The sequence below is a fragment of the Anser brachyrhynchus genome (genome assembly GCF_964034855.1).
Source record: "Anser brachyrhynchus genome assembly, chromosome: 2".
Taxonomy (NCBI): Eukaryota; Metazoa; Chordata; class Aves; order Anseriformes; family Anatidae; genus Anser; species Anser brachyrhynchus.
The window spans coordinates 67,684,243-67,706,273 of NC_137695.1; the positions used below are offsets into that span (position 1 = coordinate 67,684,243).

At 42.5% G+C, this 22,031-nt stretch overlaps 1 protein-coding gene across 6 annotated transcripts in view; it reads right to left on the reverse strand.

Moving 5' to 3' along the window:
• Positions 1-5,481: 5,481 nt before the first annotated feature.
• STAC (SH3 and cysteine rich domain) overlaps positions 5,482-22,031 on the reverse strand; it is a 107,363-nt gene continuing 90,813 nt past the window's right edge. For 5 of the 6 annotated variants that reach the window (XM_080578843.1, XM_080578847.1, XM_080578846.1 and 2 more), the window contains one exon: positions 5,482-20,585. In XM_080578843.1, coding sequence (XP_080434969.1) covers positions 20,487-20,585 — 99 coding nt within the window. In that variant the 3' untranslated portion in view covers positions 5,482-20,486. The remainder of the gene's footprint in view (positions 20,586-22,031) is intronic. The other variant, XM_080578842.1, reaches the window with a different exon arrangement.

The following is a 22,031-nucleotide window of genomic DNA, read 5'->3' on the forward strand; positions in this document are numbered from 1 at the left end:
CACCTCCTTTTTCCGCAAGCATCATATCTAATGCTATTCTGTTTTCCTAAGCCATTTTGCTGGTGGCATCTAGTTGTTCAGCGATTCCTCTTATTGCATCCCTTGTATAATTTATGAATCTCTGCTGATTATAATAAAAATAAGTAATCCAATCCACATTCTTATTGATTGCTACCCACCAGAACAGTGACTCAAACCCTGCAGCAATTTGATTCCTGGCTTCCCGTTCATCAGGAACTCCTCCAGGCACCCCAATAGAATGTATGTACACTCTATCATCAAATGATACTCCTAAGCTTCTTTTACTTCTTCTGGGTATTTGTGATGTTTCTCTTTCAAATGCCAGGGTGAAGGGTATAGCTAATTGAACAAGTGCACAAGTGCCTCCCCAGTTAGCTGGTAGGGCGGACCGTAAGATCTTCCCTCCACAGTACCACCAGAGATCTGCCCTGGGGATCTCAGGTCTTGAGCTGTTTCCCATCAAGTCCTCGGTAGCATTCAAGGTCCTCGTGCACAAGGCAAATTCTCCCAGATGTCGGGTAGCACTCACACCCTGCCATGAGAGGCAAGCTGTATGGTTACCTATAGCTGTGGAGAGTACAGAGGGAACCCTGATACTGCTATCATGCAAGGAAGGGAACAGCAAAGAGAGAGACTTACAACCTCATTTCCCCAGGCAGTCTTTTCTTGGTACAATGCAATCATGCATCGCATCCCCTGGGAATCCTTGGTCCACCCCAATGGGCAGGGCACTATCTGGGCAATCGGTCATCCCGAGGCACGAGCATAGCAATTGCTATGGTTGAGACTCTGGACAGTATATTTGACCCATTCTATCCAGGCATTCACATCCCCATACCCTGTTTCAATATCAAGTGTTTGAACTGCCGCATTTCAGTGAGGGCTTCCTGTTTTCTCTCCTGTTTTCTCCTTGAGTTTCTCCCTTTCTCTGATGGCAATAGAGGATCGTTTCCATACAGCTATTCTCAATCTGGCTGTTGGGTCTCTCCCAGTTATTTGTTGTCTCTGCTCAATTTTCCTTGGGCATTTAAATCTCCACAAGCTAACATCTCACAAGCATCAAACATGACAGATTGTGGTACATAACCCTCTGTCACATTCACCCATATTTTTATGGGGTATCCCATCTTACTATTATCTGGTCATGCCTTTTCCAAGTTGCCAGTTGACCAAGGCTTTCGCTGAGGCCTACAATCACTAAAAACAAAATTAATAATTGATTTTTCCCTGTCATTATTTTTAAACCTCAGGTTTCCAAATAATTATCAATACAAAGAATAAGATATACACTACTACTATAACAAAAACCCCTTTGGAACATTTCAATTCACTATAGGTCTGTCATTTCTCTCAATCACAAGTCACGCTCATTAGTTACCTGTGAAAATAAAAGGTTAGTTTACAGTTGCAAGCTCTTATCCCGCTCAGAGTCCACTATGAGATTTTTCTCTTCGATTTCAGCTTCCAACAAGTCTTCTGTAGGAACGGCTTCCCAGGTACTAGGGTCGACAGATGCCTTCACTCGAGTATAGTGAGTCCAACCTTTTTCCGCAGTTCTTACGGCTGTTTCAGTGGTTAGTAGTACTTGGAAGTGTCCTTCCCATTCAGGGCGGAATTGATCCTTTCCAGGTCTGAATCAGGACCCAATTTCCCACGGGTCCTGAGAGATGACAAAGAAGAGGACAACCCCAGAAAACAGTTCTTAAGAAAACTCTCTTGTTTCGAATTGTGGTATCTCATCCCTTCTGCCCAGATAGGGTAATCCGAACAGCATCTCATACGGTGAAATTCCTATATCGTTTCTCGGTGCTGTCTGAACCTGTAGGAGTGCTAAAAGTAAACATTTTACCCAAGGAAATTGGTTTTTTCTAACACTAACTTAGTTAATTGCTTCTTTAATGTCTGGTTCATTCGCTTTGCTTTCCCAGAAGAGGAGGGGTGCCAGGGGGTGTGAAAATCCCAATCTCTAAGGCCTGCATTAACCCTTGAAGTACTTGTGAAGTGAAATTAGTTCCTTGATCTGAATCAATGTTTTCAGCTATCCCATATCTAGGGACTATTTGCTCCAGTGATACCTTAGCCACCGTGCTTGCAGTGGCAGATATGGAGGGGAAAGCTTACACACATCCAGTCATGTGGTCAATTAGGACAAAAAAGTACTTAAATCTCCCTGCTGTAGGTAACTCAGTAAAGTCTACCTGTATACTTTGGAAAGGTCGAATCCCTGGCTCCGTCCCCCTCTAGGTGAGTTACAAATGACCTTTTTATTTGCCTTTTGACATATGGTACATCCTCTGCATATTTGCTTCACTAAAGTGTATATTCCTACACAGACATACTTTCTTAGCACAACATCATACATTGCTTGCATCTCCCAATGACTCTCTTGATGTAAAACATCATATTTGCCTCGTTGGTGCTTTATTCAGCATTTCTCTCCCATCAGGGAGTATCCATTTTCCCTCTGACTTCGTGGCTCCTGATTCCTTAAAAAAATCTTTCTCTTAAAACCTTTTAGTTCTTTCTTAGTTTTCAACAATTCCCTGAATCCTCTCTGGATTTATTCTCCGTTTTCTCTCAGACATTAGATGCCTTAAATACCTGACTTCTCTTTCTATGTATAGTAATTTATTTTTCAATACTCCCAAGCCCTGCTTTCCCAGAAAGTTGAATAGCTTGTTAGTAGCTTCCTTCACAACTGTTTTCTCCTGTCCTGACAATAAATGATCATCCACGTATTTGTAACAGTAATACCTCCTCCGGAGGTTGGAATTGCTCCAAAATCTGTTCTAGAACTTGCCCAAATAAATTGGTGGCCCTGTAAAACCCTGAGGTAAAACTGTCCATATGTGTTGTTGCTTCTGCCCCCATTTCAGGGTCTTTCCAGTCAGAGGTGAATATATCTTTGCTCTCAGGGCCTGAGAACACCCCATTAATGACACTGTTATTCCAGTCTAATAAATTACTATTTGAATGCCCAGTTTCATCATCAAATCCCTTCCCAACAAGTTAGTCCCTGCCTTGGGTTCATACAATAATTGCCCAGAGATCATTTTATCCCCTAGTCTCAGCTTGGTATCCCCCAAAGGTTGCAATGTTATCCCAGCCCCTTCTACCCTCATCACTTGTTAGGGTTTCATTAGTTAATTTAATCCCTGATACTTTACAGGCCAGTAATGACCTAGCTGCCCCAGTGTATTGGGTTTGATGGCAAGGTTTTGGGGGGGCTGCAGTGGCAGCCCCCACAAGGAGAATCCAGAGGCCTCCCCGTGGCAGATAAGGGACAATTTCATCCGGCCCCAAAGGGGCCCAGCGCTGTTCTCATATGTTTCTCACGTTTGCTTTAGCTCGGGTGGACATTGCTGTTGGAGTGGTGCTCCTGCAGGAAAGCTGGTTTGAGTCAGTGGATATTGCTTTTTGCCCTGATGATGCTGAGAAAGCACAGACAGGACCATAAAAACCTAGCTGGCATCTCCTGAAAACACTGCTGTGATTCCTGCCATGGCCCATCAACTCATTCCAGCAGGTGGAAGAAGGTATGTGGATGCAACTGAAGATGAGGAGTACATGTGCTTTGCTTAGACCTGGATGAAAGGGGAGGTGCTGCAAGTGTCCTTGCAGGCTGCAGGTGGGCAGGGCTGGGCTGGCTGATGGCCCCAGGTTGTTCCCTCCTGCATGAGAAAGTCCTGGTAGATGTATGTATTACAAACTCAGCTCATCTAGTGGTGGGTACAACTAGTGCAAAGTTCTCTAAGTTTCTCGCTCTCTTACAGCATTGGTTTGGTCTGCCCTGGATTCAGTTGTAACTCCTGGTTCAGCTGATGTATTAAATGCTCTGGGCTGCATGGCACATCTACAGCATTTCACCCCAGAGTATTCCTTTGGCAACTGCCAAAGGAAAGTGCACTCCATGCTCAAGTTATATTATTGAGGTGCTGTTGCCTGCCATTATTATTACCCCGAGTTATCAGGGGACTGAAAACAAGGCAATGCTGGGAAACACCTAAGTCTCTGACCCTCAGGTACCAGCACACCTTGATTTGGTAACAGACAGCCTTGCACTTCACTTTTTTAATTATCTCACTGTTCCCTTAGGATGCTAGGAAGATAAAGCGTGTCCACTGCCCATTACCAAAGACTACATGACAGGCCCAAACTTGCTCTGAGACATCTCATTTGTATGTTCCAGCCCTATCTGTCTATTGTGTTATTTATTCCTGTGGCTTTCCCCCTTTAATCTCAGTTTTCAGTGATTCAATTTTCCCTAGCTATCACGTTGTGTTGTGATGTATCATGAGTCATGCCCCATATACTGAGCAGTAATAGCGCATGCAAAGAAAATTGTTAGAGCCAGCATATCTGAAGAAAGTATCATTTTTGTGAAAGCTGAATCTGCCCTGCTGCAGCAGAGCTAGTTTCAAGTTTCCAATCTGAACAAAGTTGCTACCTGAACATTTATTTTCTTTGAGATTTATTTTGAATACATGCCATTACAACAACCTTTGCATCTTTTATGACAGGGGAATCATTCTTCTCTGAAACCAGAAGGACTGTAATTAGTTTAATGTCCACTAAATGACAGCCCAGTGTGTGAACTTTAATCACAGCTGCTCTGGGTGTTATTGGTCTTTCAGGACTTTGACTGAGCCAAGCCATGCAGAAATAGTGTTAATCTTGCACTGAAAATATAATTCAGAGCTTTTTATGAACTTTTCCAATTTCTGCAAGATTGATGCCTTAGATCAACCTGGCTCTGTGAGCTCCAGCTGGCAGAAAAACAGGATATTCATGCAAAAAAAAAAATAAAAAATCGCACCAAATACTGAACTTTGATTAGAAGGCATCAAGGATTTATTAAAATTGGTCTTTTATTCAGCAGGAATTAAAAAGTTATAACTGGATGCTTCACACATGTGGCACGGGGATCAGTTGTCAGCTCCAGGAGGTAAATGCTTTTTTATTTTGCCAGCCATTGCAAAGCAAAGGGTATCCTTTTTATCCAGTTTGTTTTGGATTAAGGTGAAAGGCAGAGTGATGATGAGAGGCTGCTAATTTATCTGAAAACCCTCACTTTAGGACAGCAGCTTGTTCCAAGGTGTAATTTCCAAAAGGCCCTGGCCTTCTGTGGTTTGATGTGAGGATTCACTAGGAAATGGGCATCTAGGGCACAGAGAAGCCGAAAACCTAATCCTGGGTGCCAGTGCCCCAGTGTAAATACTATGAATTGTTCAGTAACAGACAGAAAAGAAATTTTGACTTCTGAACATGTGGTTGTCTCTGAAATGTAATTTCACTCCTGTTTCCTCCCTTATCCCAATGAGTAAAAATTTGTAGCAACCTGATATTATCAGTAAATTTAATTAATTTTTCCTTCTGGAAAACTTTCCCTTCTTCAGGTTTCCTCTGAGATGAAAGCTTGTTTTGACAGCTGCTCAGGTGGTAAACTGGGATCCTGCCTGCTCTCTGGAATGATTTCAGTGTGTGCACGCACACCTCAGCCGAAAATCCAAACAGGCTCAACTGTGAAACATGGCAGGCCCTGCTGATAGGCACCATGACACCCTGCAGCCCTACTGCAGCTTTACAAGGTCAGAGTATGAGAGGCAGCACTCATTGCCATCTCTGTTGAATGGGTTAAAATTTTTCTAATGAAATTTCTTTTATAGAAATTGCAATTTGTAGATACTGAAGCATTTGATTTGAGATTTTGTTTATGTTGATGAAATTCCAGCTCTGAATATGCCACACGGAAATTGTTTGCATGGGTATGTGATATCAAATTTCTTTAGCAGAGGATATATCAAGCTTAACGGAGAAGTAGAAGTAAACCATGTGAAAACTGATTGTGGTTAAAAGGTCATGTGTTGGACACATCATATCTCCCACAGACTCCTATGAATATGGGCTTTTCACCATAAAACACCAGTGCTACATTCCCAGTTGTCCTGATTATTTTGTTATGTTGTGTTGGCTCTAAAAAACAGGCCATTTCCCCAGCTCCTGGGACCTCCTTTAGAAAGGAGTCAAAACCAGATGGTGTTTTGGTGACATCATCTGCCTCTGTAAATCAGTGCTAGGAGTCTGCATCAAATGTGAGAGGAGTGAAGAAGCAGGAGCTTCCTCGGGTTTCCTTCACACATAGGCTCATGTGATGAGGAGGAGGATGGTGGCATGGATGGTGACTGTGCCAAAAGGCCAGGGTGAATTGCATGTGAGCAGCATGTTGCTGGAAAAGGAAAAGCTTAGCAGTAAGGCAGTGGAGTCTCTATTACTCTCTGTCATACACAGTATGCCCTTAATGCAAACATGCTTCATCGAAAGGGTGGCATCCCTGAAAGATCAAAAAATGGGTGGCAACAAGTTTATTCATTCAGATAGTGGATTTTCACATCAAAAGGGATAAGCAGAAAGGAAATACCATGCAAGCATTATTTTGGGGTGTGATAGGGAGACAGGATGCACAAAACCAGTAAATATATATATATAATGAGAGCTCATCCAACCCTGCAGCTGCAGCAGTCTAGGGCATATATCTGCGGTGACTCCAGAGCCTAGCTAGGAGAGAAAACTTTGTCACAGAGATGCATAATGCAATCACTGTCTGAAGCATACTTCTTCGGGAGCCTCAAAGGCAGCTGACTTTCAGCTCCTACTGCTTTGTCTGTGTAGTGCCAACATGGCTAACATAATTAGGAGGAAAGGCAGAGTCAGAGGTTGCCAGATGAATAATTTAAATCTGTAAATATACTCATCGCCATAAATATCTTTCTCGATTCCTTTATTGTTTTTTTTTTTTCTTTTTACCTTATAACTCATTTTTTTTCTTTTCTTCTTGTCAGCTAAGATTTCTCACTCAGTTTTTCTCAATAACAATCCAAATCTGTTAACTCTCACCTGCTACTTAGTTTGAATAAATAGCTTGTCCCCATCTTACTCATTTCAATTAATTGCCATGCTTAAATGATCTTTTCCAATCTGTGCTAACCCCAAAGCAACTCTTATCTGCCGTCTTGATAGGTGATTAATGACTTTCCATTCCGTGAACCAATGTGAAAGACAGAAGAGAAATAAGACAACCCAGAAAAGACTCTTCTTCTAACCTTCCTTTCACCTCAATCATTTCAGGAAGGAAGGCAAGAAGAGTAATAAATGTTTCACTCTTCTTCAAGCAACACCAGCTCTGATGGTGCCCAGTGTTAATTACCTGAAAAATATTTAAATGAATGAAAAAAACTGAAAAGGAAAAGTCCTTTTCTCTTGCCAAGTTGGACTGGTGGCAAAAAAAATAGATTCCCTTTATGTCTGCTGACACTGTTAACATTCTCTCCCTTTGAGGAAGGTCCTACATTACCCCCCACAACCCAGCCAAGCCTAAGAGCAGACGCGATACATTTCATGGGTGTGATTTCAGGCCTGCCTGTGTATGGCCTTGGAGTTAAACTAATTCAGTCTGCAGTGATTTACTGAGCACCAATTGCTACTGCCAGATGTCTGTGTTGCAATAATGCTTTGGACTCCAGCACTAGCTTGGGTACAACATTCTTGACGTGCTTTGCAGCTCTAATTCTCTCTAATGGATTTTTATCACTCCTGCCCATTTGTTCTCAGCCCCCAGTAGCACGAATGAACATGAATCCAAGCATCAAATGATGTCAAGTTGTTCCTGTGCTTGGGCCCTACAAGTTTTATTTGACCTACAAGGTCTTTCTGATTCTATTCATCCTCCTTAAGCCAAAATTGGGTTCCCAAACTTGTCTTGCCTTCTTGAGTGATGATCTCTCTTCTAAGGTTTTATTACTGGTACCTGACTGTGACACACAGCTGTGGATTTTACATACCCAAGTCTCCCTATACCATTTCCACTGCAGTTCACAAGCACAACTTTGATCTGAGCAGGCAAGCATCAGCTGAGCATCAACCCAAGCATCAACCCTTCTTACGGCAGCCTCAAGCCCGTGGTTTACTAGCATATCACTCAGCCTGCGGCTCAGCATGGAGTCACTGTTCCTCTGCAGCTCCATGCAAAGCTGAGTCCCTGCCTTAAACATTCACCAACAGTGACAAAGATTGTCCCCATGTCCCGACCAGTGACTGCTTCTTTTCATCCCCACGTGTGCTGCTGGGCACCGCTTGCATCCAACCCTGGCCATGCAGAAAGTCTGAAATCCAGCATCACATCCAGAGGGGCTGGGCCAGGCATGGGCTGCAGAGATACTGGAATTGCTGCAAAGACAGGGGCACAGGGCTGGGAAGGAGGACTTGTGGCGATGTTCAAGCTTGGAGACAGTCTCAGGATGCAAGTGTATTTACCTTATTTAAGAGTGATTTATGGCCTCATTTTCAATTCCTGCTGGGACTCCCTCTGTTTAAGGGCAGCCTTGAGAATGGGTTTGATATTGCCTAGAGGGTTTTGGTTTAACTCATACCAGCTCGTTTTATATCAGGCTGCATCTGGTGTGGCTGGGGGGTATCATGCAAACTGGCTAGCAGATATCTCTAATAAAGCAATGAACCCTGAAAGCAACATCTGTCTCATCCTGTTCATGCTCTCAGATAATACTTGCATCACCTGCTCTGTACCTCATTAGCACTGACAGCTCTTCCTTCTCTTGCCCCCAAGACAGTGGGAGTAGGCACTTATCCCATCTGTGTTTGGATTTCCACTAAGCATATGGTGAACCTTCATCTTGTGTGAAGAGACTCAGAGGCTACAACAGCACCTGAGATGCTGCTCCCTCTACCCATCTGGTCCTTCCCTGGCTGGTCTGAGACCAAAACCACAGTGGCAGTGGTACTACTTAAAAGAAGCTGGGATCATTAAAAGAAGCTGGCTATGAAAGTGGCATTACTCTGAAGAGCCAAGGGGTTTTCCCCCTGTGGGAGGAAGGTCTGGCTCGTGTTGGCAGGTCTGCTTTTTAAGTGAGAAGACACAAAGAGATCTAACCAGTGATGCTTGCCTTAAAAAACAAACAAACAAACAAACAAAAAACTCCTTAGACTCTTTGGAGCAGGGGATGACCTGGCTTAGTCCTGGGGGAGAAGCACCCTACAAGAGTGAGAACAAAAATTACCATTCCTGTTACGTCCGCCACCCCTGGCTGCATGTATCTGGCAAGCAGAGGAGCTCTTTCGCAGAGGCTGCACTGCAGACAGGAGGCTGCTTTGATGCCTCTGGCTTGCTGCAGACTGTTTCATTAATTGCTGGCATTAAATGCATTAAATGTGACAAGCATACTGAATCTATGAGGGAGTTAATTGGGGCACTGAGGCAGCATGACTTCTTGAAGAACTCTTAAAACTCAAGACATTATGAAGCTTCCTTTTCAATTAGCAGCTTTTGTGTAATGGAAGATGAGGGGGTAAGCACAGTGCTGTTAGAGGGAGGACCACAAGTCTGCTCCAGCACCTGATCTCTCAACTGATACATTATGTTAACTGGCTTCATGTGTGGTTTTGTTTGTTTGTTTATTTTCTGGGGGTGTTGGGTGGGATTGTAGAGAGAGGCAAACTGTACCTTCACAACCCTTACTAATGTCACATAAGCCAAAATAAAGGCCACTGAGATTTTGGACAAACCAAGCTAGAGCACTGTGACCTAGGAAAAAAATATGCGGTCCACACCAGGCAGAGCGCTGCTGCACAATGGTGTCGCCTGAATGCAAACAACAAAGTAATGCTTTTATGCAGCAAAAATCTAGCCTGTGCACCAGCAGTGCTGCAGGGAAGCTGAGACTGAGCCCACAACCAAGGCTTCATTACATTACAAAAGCACAGGATACAAAGATTGTCCCACTTAGGATTGCATGCAGGTTTGCATGTCCTGTTGCACTCTTGGTTTTCTGATGGGAGGCCAGCACAGTGTCTTCATGGTGTCTTTGAGGTGCTTACAGAGCAGAGCTTTGCAAGCCATGTGGAGAATAGTGATAGTCTTGGAACTGTGGTCTTCACGAAGAAACCTGTCTCTTCCAGTCCAGGTACATGGGACTTTTTGCCCTTCTAAGAAAGGCTGGAGAAAACATCATTTACTGCCCAGTACAGGAATTAAACTGATTCTTCCTTCCTTCAATAAAGCACCTGGGAGTTCTTTTCAGGATGTCAGTAAAGCAGATTTGCCTTCCATTTGTACTAATGATTCATATTACAGTAGCCTCTCGAGGCCACAGGACTGTACACATCTCTACAGGAAGTCAATCTACAGCAGACGGTTTAAGAGCTGCATGTTTAAGATGAAGGGTAGAAGCCAGAGAATAATTTTATCTTGGGCTATTTAAGTGTAATATAGCATGGTAAAATGATGCAAACTGGATAAACACAGAAAAGCATATACCTGCTCTGGCATGCTTTTCTAGGCTGTTCCACCACAGCATTAACTCCCGTACTGTTGGATGAAGTGCCTTCTCCATGGTTAAGCAAGAAACTGAACACATGGAGTCTAGGTACTATTTTTATGGGGTAACCTTCTCTTTGGACCATAACAGTCTGGGCGTGCTTCTTCCCAGTGCTGCTGACAGATTGTTCCTGGCAGGACTGAGCCCCAGGTTGTTCAGTCAGTGCAGGCAATGCTTGGTGCTGCAGATAGCAGTGCTTCAGGGAGACGTTTCTCAGGTACTGTCAGCTTAGTGTCCCCTATGCCTGCTAACATAGGAGGATGTACTTCAGGCCTGGATGCAAGTGTGAAGAAGTGGCAAGCAAGTCTGCTGTGTGTGATTAGGAGCCTGATTTCTTCCCATCAGTCAAATAATTCTCCTTCCCAGTGCCCATTTGGCGTCTAGTGGCTTCTGGTTAAGGTGTGTACGGTGGTTTAAAAAAAATATATAAAAAAAAAATCTTGACCCTACACCTCCTTGCGAGAGGAGTGAATTGCAAATCAGGTTGCTGCACTGGCCATTTCAGACCCAACTGTGGAACAGGTCTTTCAGTGGGTCCAGATGCTGCCCAGCTGCAGATCAGGCATTTTGAATTCCAGTTGCTCCAGGCACTGCCCAGAAAACAAAAGCCCTAGTGAAGATCATTGCGCTCCCTCCCTTCCTTCTGCTTGGGCATCAGTGTCCATGGTGTGAACTGTGTCTGCAGGAGAACTGCTATGGGACACTGTCAACACAGAAAAGCCTAGCCCTAGCATCCTGCAGAGGAATGTCTCACTGCCACTTGGATAATCTCTGCAAGAAGAATTGCCTTTGGCAGGAGGAGAAAAGACAGAGAGGGGAACTCTTTGCGAGGCTGAGCACAAGGACACAAGGAAGTGGCTGATTAGGATGTGCAGTGAGTGCAAAAGAGAATAAAAGACATTTGCATTCATGTTGCATTTCTTGAGGCAAAATATGCTGACACAGAGTACTAAACCATGTGAATGGGCTGGTCACTGAAGGTTTTCCCCCTGTATTTATTATGACTCATGTAACACTTGGGCCTTAGGGACCAGACTTCTCCCAAAGAGTCAAAATAAGGTAGCATCTGGTTTTCTCCTTCCATCCTCGGTCACATAGCAGTGGACCCTCTCCATCCCCAGTGCTGGAGGGGCTGTGTCTCACAGCAGCCCTCGAGTGAGGGCTTCCAGCTAGTTTGTAGGAGGTGACATGTAGGAAAGCTGTTTGACTTAGGACAGACAGCAGGCATTTAATGGAGGAGACACAATAAGTGACCCTGAAAGGTTTTTCCTAGCAGGACAGGGAGCGAGGCCACTGTGCTGGTAAGAAAGATGCTGCAGCCCGCCCAGCCAGAGGAAGACCACGAGTGGTGGAGGGGAGTGACTCCTGGCAGGGAGGCAGCAAGAGTGGCTATTTTCTGTGGCACAGTTTGCAACACGTGCAATAAAGACGGACCCCCAAGGTTTTGGGGGGTATTGCTGCTTTGGCTGCTTTGGTTCTGTCTCTGTTCGCTAGGGATAATTTCAGCTTTCTTCTTCTGCCAGACGCAAGGGCAAGCGGTGACCAGCCAACAAGAAGAGAGGTGATCCCTGGAAGGAAAGCAGTGGGAAGAGGCTCTGCCAACATGGGCTGGGCACGCCGGGAAGAGCCTGGGGCTCTGCTCTGTGGTTGTCCTGTCCCACACACAGTGCTGCTCTGGGGCAAGGGCATGGGGTGGGAGCCACTGCAACCACCACCTGGACTGGCTGCACTAGGGAGAGTGCTGCAGGGAAGAGCCAGAGCACTTTGAAGGGATTGCTTCAGTGCTGCAACAGGACCAGTTCCTTTAAAAGTCAGATTTTACCCTCAGCTGCTTCTCTCTCTCTTTTTCCTCTTCGTGATTCAACGCTGAAATAACTCTCAAAGTCTTTCAGTTTTGTGTTGTCAACCTCTGACCATACCAGCTGGCAAACCTCTGGTAGTGAGACAAGGAACAAGATAAAGGATGGTGATTCCTAGGTCTTAGCTACCACAATTGTATGTTAATGACTCAAAGATAAGGGAACAAAAGACTCTATGCATAGATAATGGAACCAGCAAGAACTGGCTTGACTGCTGAAGTCTGTCAAAGACAGGAAAGGCCAGAAGATAAGCAGCAAGGAAGACTTCTGGCCTTCAACAAAAGACCACCAGAGTATTCCAGATGGCCGACCACCCAAGGACTCCAGTATGCATACAAATAGAGACGGAGCCTACGTTAATGATTCTTCGGAGACCTGATGAACATACAAGAGACATACGGGAAATGAAATGAATATGTATTTGTCCCACTAATATAAGCACGCTGCCAGTAACCGTTGGTGCGCAAGTTAGGTGGAGCTATCCCCCTTGTGTCCAACGTGTGTGCGCAGCACCAAATAAATATACCTACTTACATATTTACATATTTACAACTTTAGTTTTAAGGTCTGTTTTCCGCAAGTCAGTAGCATAGTAATTACTCAGATGATGATTTACTTTATTCTAACGAAGGTAAATTTATGTGCCCTCTTCATGGTGTGCGTATGTGACTGACTAGCCCTTTTTTTTGTTAATTTGAAGCCCACAGGAATGCTCCCTGTTTCTTCCTCTCCTTCAGGCCTCCAAGGAGAAGTTATTCTTTATTTTCAATATCTCATTATTGTGAGGCAGACAGGTCAAAGAGGTATGATTTACATGTTGCTATGACAATGTTTTCAGGCTGCCTGTTTGTATGCAGCATACAGTCCTAACTTTGCTTGATGGATGACATGCATTACAGATCAGTGAGTATCTTGACTGTGTTCAATGTATTGCATATTTGCAGTTCAACTGCCTGCAACTCTGGGTTTATATGTTATATGCTTTGTCTAACACAGATAAAACTTGTCAGGGCTACACTTCTCTGTCCATATAGCTGTCTGTCTCAGTACATGTAGGGCACCAATTACTGTCCTAACCAGGTGCTAAGCATGTTAAGATAAGGAAGAAATCAGCTGAGACAGATTTTTAAGGGAATGGTGTTGTGGTTTAACCCGACTGGCAGCTCAGCACCACACAGCTGTTTGCTCACCCTCCCCCCTCCCTCTCCGGGATGGGGGACAGAATCAGGAAAAATGAAGCCTGTGGGTTGAGATAGAGACAGTTTATTAGAACAGAAAAGAAAAGGAAAATAATAATAATGATAATAGTACTTCTACTAATAATGTATACAAAACAAGTGATACACAATGCAATTGCTCACCACCTGCTGACCGATGACCGATCCCTGAGCAGCTGGTCCCCTCACCCCGGCTAGCCACCCCTATATATTGTTTAGCATGACATCAGATGGTATGGAATACCCCTTTGGCCACTTTGGGTCAGCTGTCCAGGGTTTGTCCTCTCCCAGCTCCCGCTGCACCCCCAGCCTGCCCTCTGGCAGGACAGAGCGAGAAGCTGAAAAGTCCTTGGCTTAGTGTAAGAACTGCTCTGCAACAATTAAAACATCAGTGTGTTATCAATGCTATTCTCATCCTAAATCCAAAACATAGCACCCTACCAGCTACTAGGAGGAAAATTAACTCTGTCCTAGCTGAAACCAGGACAAATGTCCTCTTGCCTTTGGCTTGATGTTACTGAATGATGTTACTGAATGTAATAAATAATTATATATAGATATTCATATCTATCTATATGTTCGTGCACTGTCTGTATGCATATATGCAAAACAAGAAAAGAATGTCAGCTTATTTGATAGAACAAGTGATGTTAATTTGAGTAGGTGTTGAATAGAGTTCTTTGAACCATTCAGGAAAAGGACATACATTCAGAACTGAAGCAGCCCTAATGTAGTTTTTCTGGGCCTCTTTATGTTGAGTCAGCCAAGTGTTCATTCCCTGGGCCCATGACAATTTTCTATATAAAGAATGGTTTTAAAAATAACACTGATGTACCTCTTAGATTCAGATGCTTTTTTTTTTTTTTTTTTTTTTTCCCCATGGAAATCTCAACATTGTGATGACATATATTCCCACTGGGGAAAGTATTTATTCACCCTGCTTTACGAAATGTAGTGCACACATTCTGGATGATAATTTGAGTCTACATTTTTCTGAAATGTCTGAAATAAGAAATGAAACTCTTGTGTTGTTCTGACCCTACTTGTAATACAGTAAAATATAAAAGGAGTATTCATGGGAATATCATCTACATTTCCCCCTCTTATTATTTTTTTTAAACAGGGCCTGACCTGTGTTGTACCTGTTCACTTTCTTTTGTGCTGTGAAGTTTTCAGTGCTGTGATACACTGTGAAATATTAATGGAAAATGAACCATACACTAGTCTACCTCCCCAGGACTATGGTCCCTGTGTGTTACTGTTGCTGTCAGAATTTTGGGCAGACACTATTCTTGCAGGCAGGGATGGGTCCAGGCTAATATTCTCCATTTTTTTTTTTTAATTAAAACATCTTAAACTAAAGTGTCCTTAGGATTAGTTCAATACTCTATTGAAATTATATTTTTATTTAAATACAAAATATTCTATTTAGAAAGCTGCCCTTGCCCACCAGCTAGTGAAAGAAATTCTATAGAAAGAAAACAGGGAAAAATGCACCTCTTTTTTTCTAATTTCTGATAATAATTATAATTAGCAACTTCAGAAGCATTGTAAAAAGCAACAAACAGACACACGGTAGTCACATGTATTTGTTATGCACATGTATGTGCCACACCTACACATCTAGAAACCGGGGCTAAGAAGTCTGTCCTAGTATAGACCTTTCCTCTACAGAGGTCTGCATATGATACAGCTATCCAAGGCTTCCTGGAGTGTCAATGAATAGAAACAGGCACTTGTGAGGCACAATATAGCTCATAAAAAAGCAGAAGGCTTCAGTAGGTCAGATGAACCACACTATTGAAGTGTCCATTACTCTCTTTTCTGGGGAAGGGGGAGAAGACAATTGAGTTACTAGCTTATTTGTAGACATTTTCAGTTAGATCAGATAAATTACATCACAGAGTTTTGGAAGAATGGTAACACTGACCGGTCTTTTCCAAGACAATAGATGAACTCCAGTCCCCGTGGAATTCAAAGATTCTTTTTACAGTGGACTTTAAATGAGACAAGACTGATATGGTTGGCTGCATTTATTTGGTGTCCTTTAGGGAAAGAAAGATGTAATTTGAGTGCTCAATAAATCAGACTTGTCTGCATACATTTAGAAGAAACGAGTTGGGTTCATTCTCTAAATATATCCGTCCAGTGCCATTTAGACGATTTACATGGTTTCCAGTGGCTTCTTCAAAAGGTCACGGCTCTTCCAAATCCCCCGTGTCACTGTCTGATAGTCTTCTCTAATGGCAGATCATGCCTGACAAATCTGGTGGCCTTCTAAAAAAGGGTTACAGTGTTGGCAGATAAGGGAAGAGCAACTTACATCATCTACCTGATTTGTGTGAAGCATTTGGCACTGTCCCCCATGACATCCCTGTCTCTAAATTGGAGAGACATGGATTTGATGGATGGACCACTTGGTGGGTAAGGAATTGTCTGGATGGTCGCACTCAAAGAGTTGTGGTCAATGACTCCAGGTGGAGATCAATAATGACTGGTGTTCCTCAGGGGTCAGTATTGGGACCAACGCTGTTTAACGTCTTTCTTGGTGAAATGGACAGTGGGATTGAGTGCACCCTCAGCAGGTTTGCCAATGACACTAAGCTGTGTGGTGTGGTTGGCATGCTGGAGGGAAAAGAGGGACCTTAATAGGCTTGAGAGTTGGGCCTGTGTGAACATCATGAAATTCAACAAGGCCAAGTGCAAGGTCCTGCGTCTGGGCCAAGGCAATCCCAAGCACAATCACAGGCTGGATGGGGAGAACAGTTGATAAGAATCTCAACATGAGTGGGCAATGTGTGCTTGCAGCCCAGAAAGCCAACTGTATCCTGGGCTGCATCAAAAGAAGCATGGCCAGCAGGGTGAGGGAGGTGATTGTCCCCCTCTGCTTTGCTCTTGTGAGACCCCACCTGGAGCACTGCATTCAGCTCTGGGGCTTCCAGCAAAAGAAGGACATGGATGTATTAGAGTGAACCCAGAGGAGTCCACTAGGATGATCAGAGGACTGGAGCACCTCTCCCATGAAGACAAGCTGAGGGAGTTGGGGTTTTTCAGCCTGGAGAAGGCTCTGGAGAGACATTATAGCAGCCTTCGAGAACCTAAAGGGGGCTACAGGAGAGCTGGGGAGGGACTCTTTGTCAGGGAGTATAGTAATAGAATAAAGAGTAATGGCTTTAAGCTAAAAAGGGTAGATTTAGATAAGATATTAGGAGTGAATTCTTTACTCAGAGGGTTGTGAGGCATTGGTACAGGTTGCCCAGAGAAGCTGTGGATGCCCCATCCCTTTTGGTGTTCAAGGCCAGGATGGATGGAGCTTTGGGCAACCTGGTTTGGCAGGGGGTTGGATTTAGATGGTCTTTAAGGTCACTTTCAACCCAAATCATTTTGTGATTCTGTGACTCCATGATTCTTGTGTAGGCTTCTCAGTCTATAATGGCACACGGTGCTATACTTAGTTAATTGAACCTCAACCAATAATTACAGCAAAAAGGTCTGTAAGCAATGCTAAAGGCACACAGTGTTTGTAGGAATAAGTAAGTGTCTTGTTCACCAGTGCAATGAGTCTGCAGCTAAGCATGTACTGCAGCATCTGTTGCTGAAGTAAGTCACCGAGTCAAAGTGGTTGGGTGTAGAGCAAGATGATAATACACTGAGATAGATACTGTGTTGTTTATGGGTGGGAGTAAATCATGACTCAGGCAGCTCATGCTCAACTCATGTTGGTCAAGTCTCCCTAGCGCTTTGAAAATATTCTGTAGCCAGTTTTATGCTGTGATGAGATGTGGAATGGCTTAAAATATGTTCTGATCTGCCAGAAACAAAATTTAGGATGGCTTCAAGACAAAACTTTATGTATGCAGTCTATACATACTACATACTTTACAGAAGAAATACTTTAGAAATGGGTTGCTAAATATGGCAAATGCAAGAGCTGTAGTTTTAAATGGCAATGCTCAGTAATGTCTGTTGCTGATGATTTTACTAAATGCTCTTGAAGGTGGCTAACTGAAAATGATAGAGGTTGATGCAAAGAAACCAAGAAACATACACTTCTATTCTCCTTCCAACCATTGTGTATTCTTTATTAAGCAGAATATTAAATTAAATGTGAACAGCATTCATCTCCTAACGTTCAAATTTTCTGAGCAAATGTCAGATAAATTCCATTCCATCTTCTGTCTGACTTTTAAGTGCTTGTTAATTCAGTACCTATTGCAAACTGCATATGGAAGGAAAAAATATTGGAATACTCATCTGGATTCAGAGTAAGGCATCCAAAATTAACTTGAGGAAAATGCCTTTAATTCACCAAAGTGCTTCAACTTTAAGCATGCAAATAGCCAATGAATCACATGCTTAAAGTAAGAATCATGTATGTGTTTCTTGCTAAATTAGGCATAAATTATGTCTCCACATCAAACAGCAACAAAAACTCAGTAAAAAGGCAAAACAAAATATACAAAGAAAAAGATAACCATGAAAGTTTTGGTTCAGAATCAATGCTTGCTCAGATGTAGTACAGTCCACATAAGGTTTGCTTTGTTTTACTCAATCACTTTATTACTTATTGCTCAGTATCAAAAGGAATCAAACTGACATTAATTAAAGGCCATTGTGAGTTGTAGGTAATATATCATTCTTAGAATAGTATGATGCACATTGTAGGGATAAATTGAAATCATAGAAGACTCAAATAGGGAATCACAGTATGGTGCAATCATGTAAACAATAGCACATATATATAAGTTAATACAGATTTCCTTTGCCTACTTTACAGGCCGGATCAAAAATAGCAAATATTTCAATTCTAACAAACACTTGAGTTTTTTCTTTGAACTGGTGAATATATATATTATATATATATATATATATAAAATCTTATAAAGCAGAGTGGATTAACATGTCTCTACTGCTTTCCTCTTGATCTTTAAGGCTTATCAGAATCCTCTGTCCTCCCATTGAGTTTACTGGTACTTCGGAAAATAAGCTGAGCAAACATTCATTGTTTGCCCTGAAGAAAAGCCATTTATAAATTGCTGATATTCTCATAGAGGATGATATGAAATCAGATACTTTTGATCAGCCAAAAGGACATGAATTATCGGTGTAGACCATTTGCACTACAAAGGACGAAGTTTCAGCAGTCAACAGCCCTGCAACTCCTTCCTCTGCAATTAAGTGATACGTAAGAGCTGCAAAACGTGTCTCTGAGTGGCTACAGCTTGATCTACCAAGTGAGCTTCTGGTCATGTGTAGCATTGCTCTGGATTTCTTAAGGCTTTGCATAAGATCAGCTGTTCAACTAGGGCAACCAGACTATGAGACTTGGGCTGTGCAACACAGATTCAAACCGGAAGCAGACTGACAGCATCTTTTTAGAAATTGTGTCAACTTTGCAAAAAGGTTTTTACAAACCTGGCAGCATCTGGATTTCTTTCTGCATTTCTTTCTGGCATTTAGGGCATCCATTAGGGGCCAATTACAGTAGTGTTAAAGACTGGCATTCAATCTCAAACTGGTCAAATAAGGCATGAATTCAGCAGAGAGCTTTGGGATAGGATTTAATCTCAATGTCATAATACATGCTAGGTAGTTTAAATGTATTTGGTGCAATTACATCCAAATACTTGGAAATTAAATTCCCTGTCTTGAAAGATCATAAGGCCCCTGATCTACAACAGGATTGGCACCGGCTGACCTGTGTAATTTGGTGAAGATCCATGGGTCCCATGGGCTGCCCTCTGGGTACCAAAATGTTCATATGCCCAAAACATATTTGAAGGCGGAGGCTTACGCAGCAGACCAGACCTGGCTGCACTGTCTCACTGGGATTGAAAGGATTTATGGGAAGCTCCTGGTGGTTTATGCCAAGGTGGAATTTATGTTAGTGTATTTACTGCTGAATCTGCAAAACTTCTGCTTTAGCAAATGAAAAATATGGCTTTGGTGGGTGAACAAAATGCTAAGACACTTTGTGCCTTTCTGTCACGAGTTCTGGATTTTGGTAATTACAGACTTCACTTCTATGTGCAGTCTGTCCTTTCCTACCATTTTCAGTCTTCCAGGGGGTTAGTTAGCTGCCTGATTTTTTACAAATAGGATTAATATATAAAATCTTTTAAGTGCAATAAACACAGAAAAATATAAAACATTTCAAGTCTGTGTCTCTCTCCCAGCATTTTTTCCCATTTTCTGCCTCACCAGATAAAGGTTCAGGAAACACAGAGGGATGCTTCCAAGCAGGCTTCTGAATTGGAGGACCAGCTATTTTTGTGAGCTATGAGAGCAGCCATCACACCTGATGCAGGCTGAGAGATTTTGTTTGTATACAGAGAAAACAAAGGACACACAAGGGTCGCTACTCTTTCGTGTGGTAAGATGGCACAGAAAGAGAAAGCTGACGACCTCCAGGGCACAGTGCATTTCTTGGACTGACTTTCACATGGTGACTCCAAACTGCTTTGTTATGAGACTAAAAATCAGGATTAAACGCTTAAACTGATCAGTTGATGCTGGGGACAGAACTGTAGAACCACAGCCACACTTTACTACAAGCATTGGACTGAAGTACGAGGACAGGTTGAATGGTATTTCCCCCCTCCTCCCAAATACACACCTCAAAAAGGAAAGCTGCCCAACAGTTACCTATGACACAAGAACAGGACGTGAGTTTAGTTGTTCAGAACAGCTGTCTTTCTCCATCAGGGTCGTAATAGCCATCTTGCACTAGAAATCAGCCCAGACTTCTTTTTCTTACCTTATTCCTGTTAGTTTCCAAGGACCTCTAATTTTCCTGCTGTTTTCTGACTATATTTTCTTCCGATCATTCCACTTTTCTTATTTCTTAGTGTTGCTGTGCCAGTCTAAATATCTTTTTCTTCTTGTAGTTGCAGTTTTCTCACATTTTCCCTGAACATCTGCAAGATAGCCCATCTGGGTTGACACAGTGTGAGATGAGGCAGACAGGCTTTGCCAACAAAGGGCAAAGTGGGGTGTTGAAATCAGATGTTTTCTAAGATGTCTATGGGGACAAAACCTTTCTTCTTCCCACTGTATACTTTGATAAAGCCGTTGTGTTCCTTTTCTGAAGTCACGCAAATCTGAATGCAAAAAAGGTACAAAACCAAAAAACTCTTTGCCGTGATCAAGAGACAAATTATTACACGCTATTTATCAGGTGGGTTAGACACTCTGCTAGTTATTTCTGTAAGCATAAGAATCTTTTTTTTAATTCTCACTGCTTTGACAAGAAACTTGAACTCATGTATTCAGAACATTACCTCTCCCCCTGCCTCCCTGAAGTGCCACATATGCATGAGAGACATCAAAATCATTAACAACCTTGTAGCAGATCAAAGATTTTGAAGCTTGAATTATGACTTCAACCTACTCTAACTATCATGATTTACTTGTCTGTATATAAGAAGTGTGGGTAATTCAGACCTCAGGCTACCTGGCTCCCTCAACAGTTGGTGTTGAAAATAAACATGATGCCAAGGTGTGTCACACATAGTAGCTGATCTGAATGCAGGCATATTCTTTTTGGCATGTTTAAAGAGCCCAGGCACTTCTCAGATGGACAATGGGTTATGTTACTCGTCTCTCTCACCAACAGGCGTCTGTGTCTGTTTTGGATACCAAAGTATGTGATCTGAATACAGCTCTGCAAATGTGTTTGTACAACACATGCTCCTAATGGAGGCAATTATGGTGGAAACCGTATGGTCTTTACAATAGTACAAATACGACATCAAGGTAAAGGTTTGCATTTCCTAAAGACCTTTGTGAACTCAGATATTTCCATTTTAGTGCTTATCCTAGGGCATGTTTGATAACATCTGAGCTATTTGAAAGCAGAGGTACTGAGCACATGAACATCGAGGCACACAGAATTAAGAATTGTTTTCAAACTTCCGTTCCAAAGAAGTATGTATTTCCTATTAATCAATTATGACTAAAAATAGACAGAAAACTGATTTTGCTATTGAAACCAAACTCACTGATTTCTCATGATGCCAGGTCTTTTAAGCATTCTGTCTGGACTAACAATCACAAATGCTCTGTCTGATAGCTATTTACAGTGTTTAATTATAATAATTCAGAGAGTATGAAATGAACAAAAATGGCTCTAAAATGTTCCTGGCTAAATTAATTTCAGCATGACTGTTACAGACTGCATGGTGATACTTAAATACCACATCTGAATTCTGGGCTGGATTGTCCTCCTTTTGTCACACATATAAAATTTACTAGCAATACTAATGCTGTCAATGAGAAATGAGCGGTCTTAAGATGGAGCTGAAGTTGCTTCATATTTGCCACCTCCAGTATTTGGAAATGGTCAGGTGCATTTCTGTAGCTACAAACATGGGTTTGGAAAGCAAATGTACTCTTTAATATTCTTACTTAAGCTACCTATGTAATTCTAACTGAATTGCATCCCTGGGGCAGAATGACTGGTCTGTGTCTCTGAGAAAGACTGTGGAAACTTCAATGACAACAGAAGAAGCCTACAAAAAAACCCACCAGACTATAAGAATGACTGA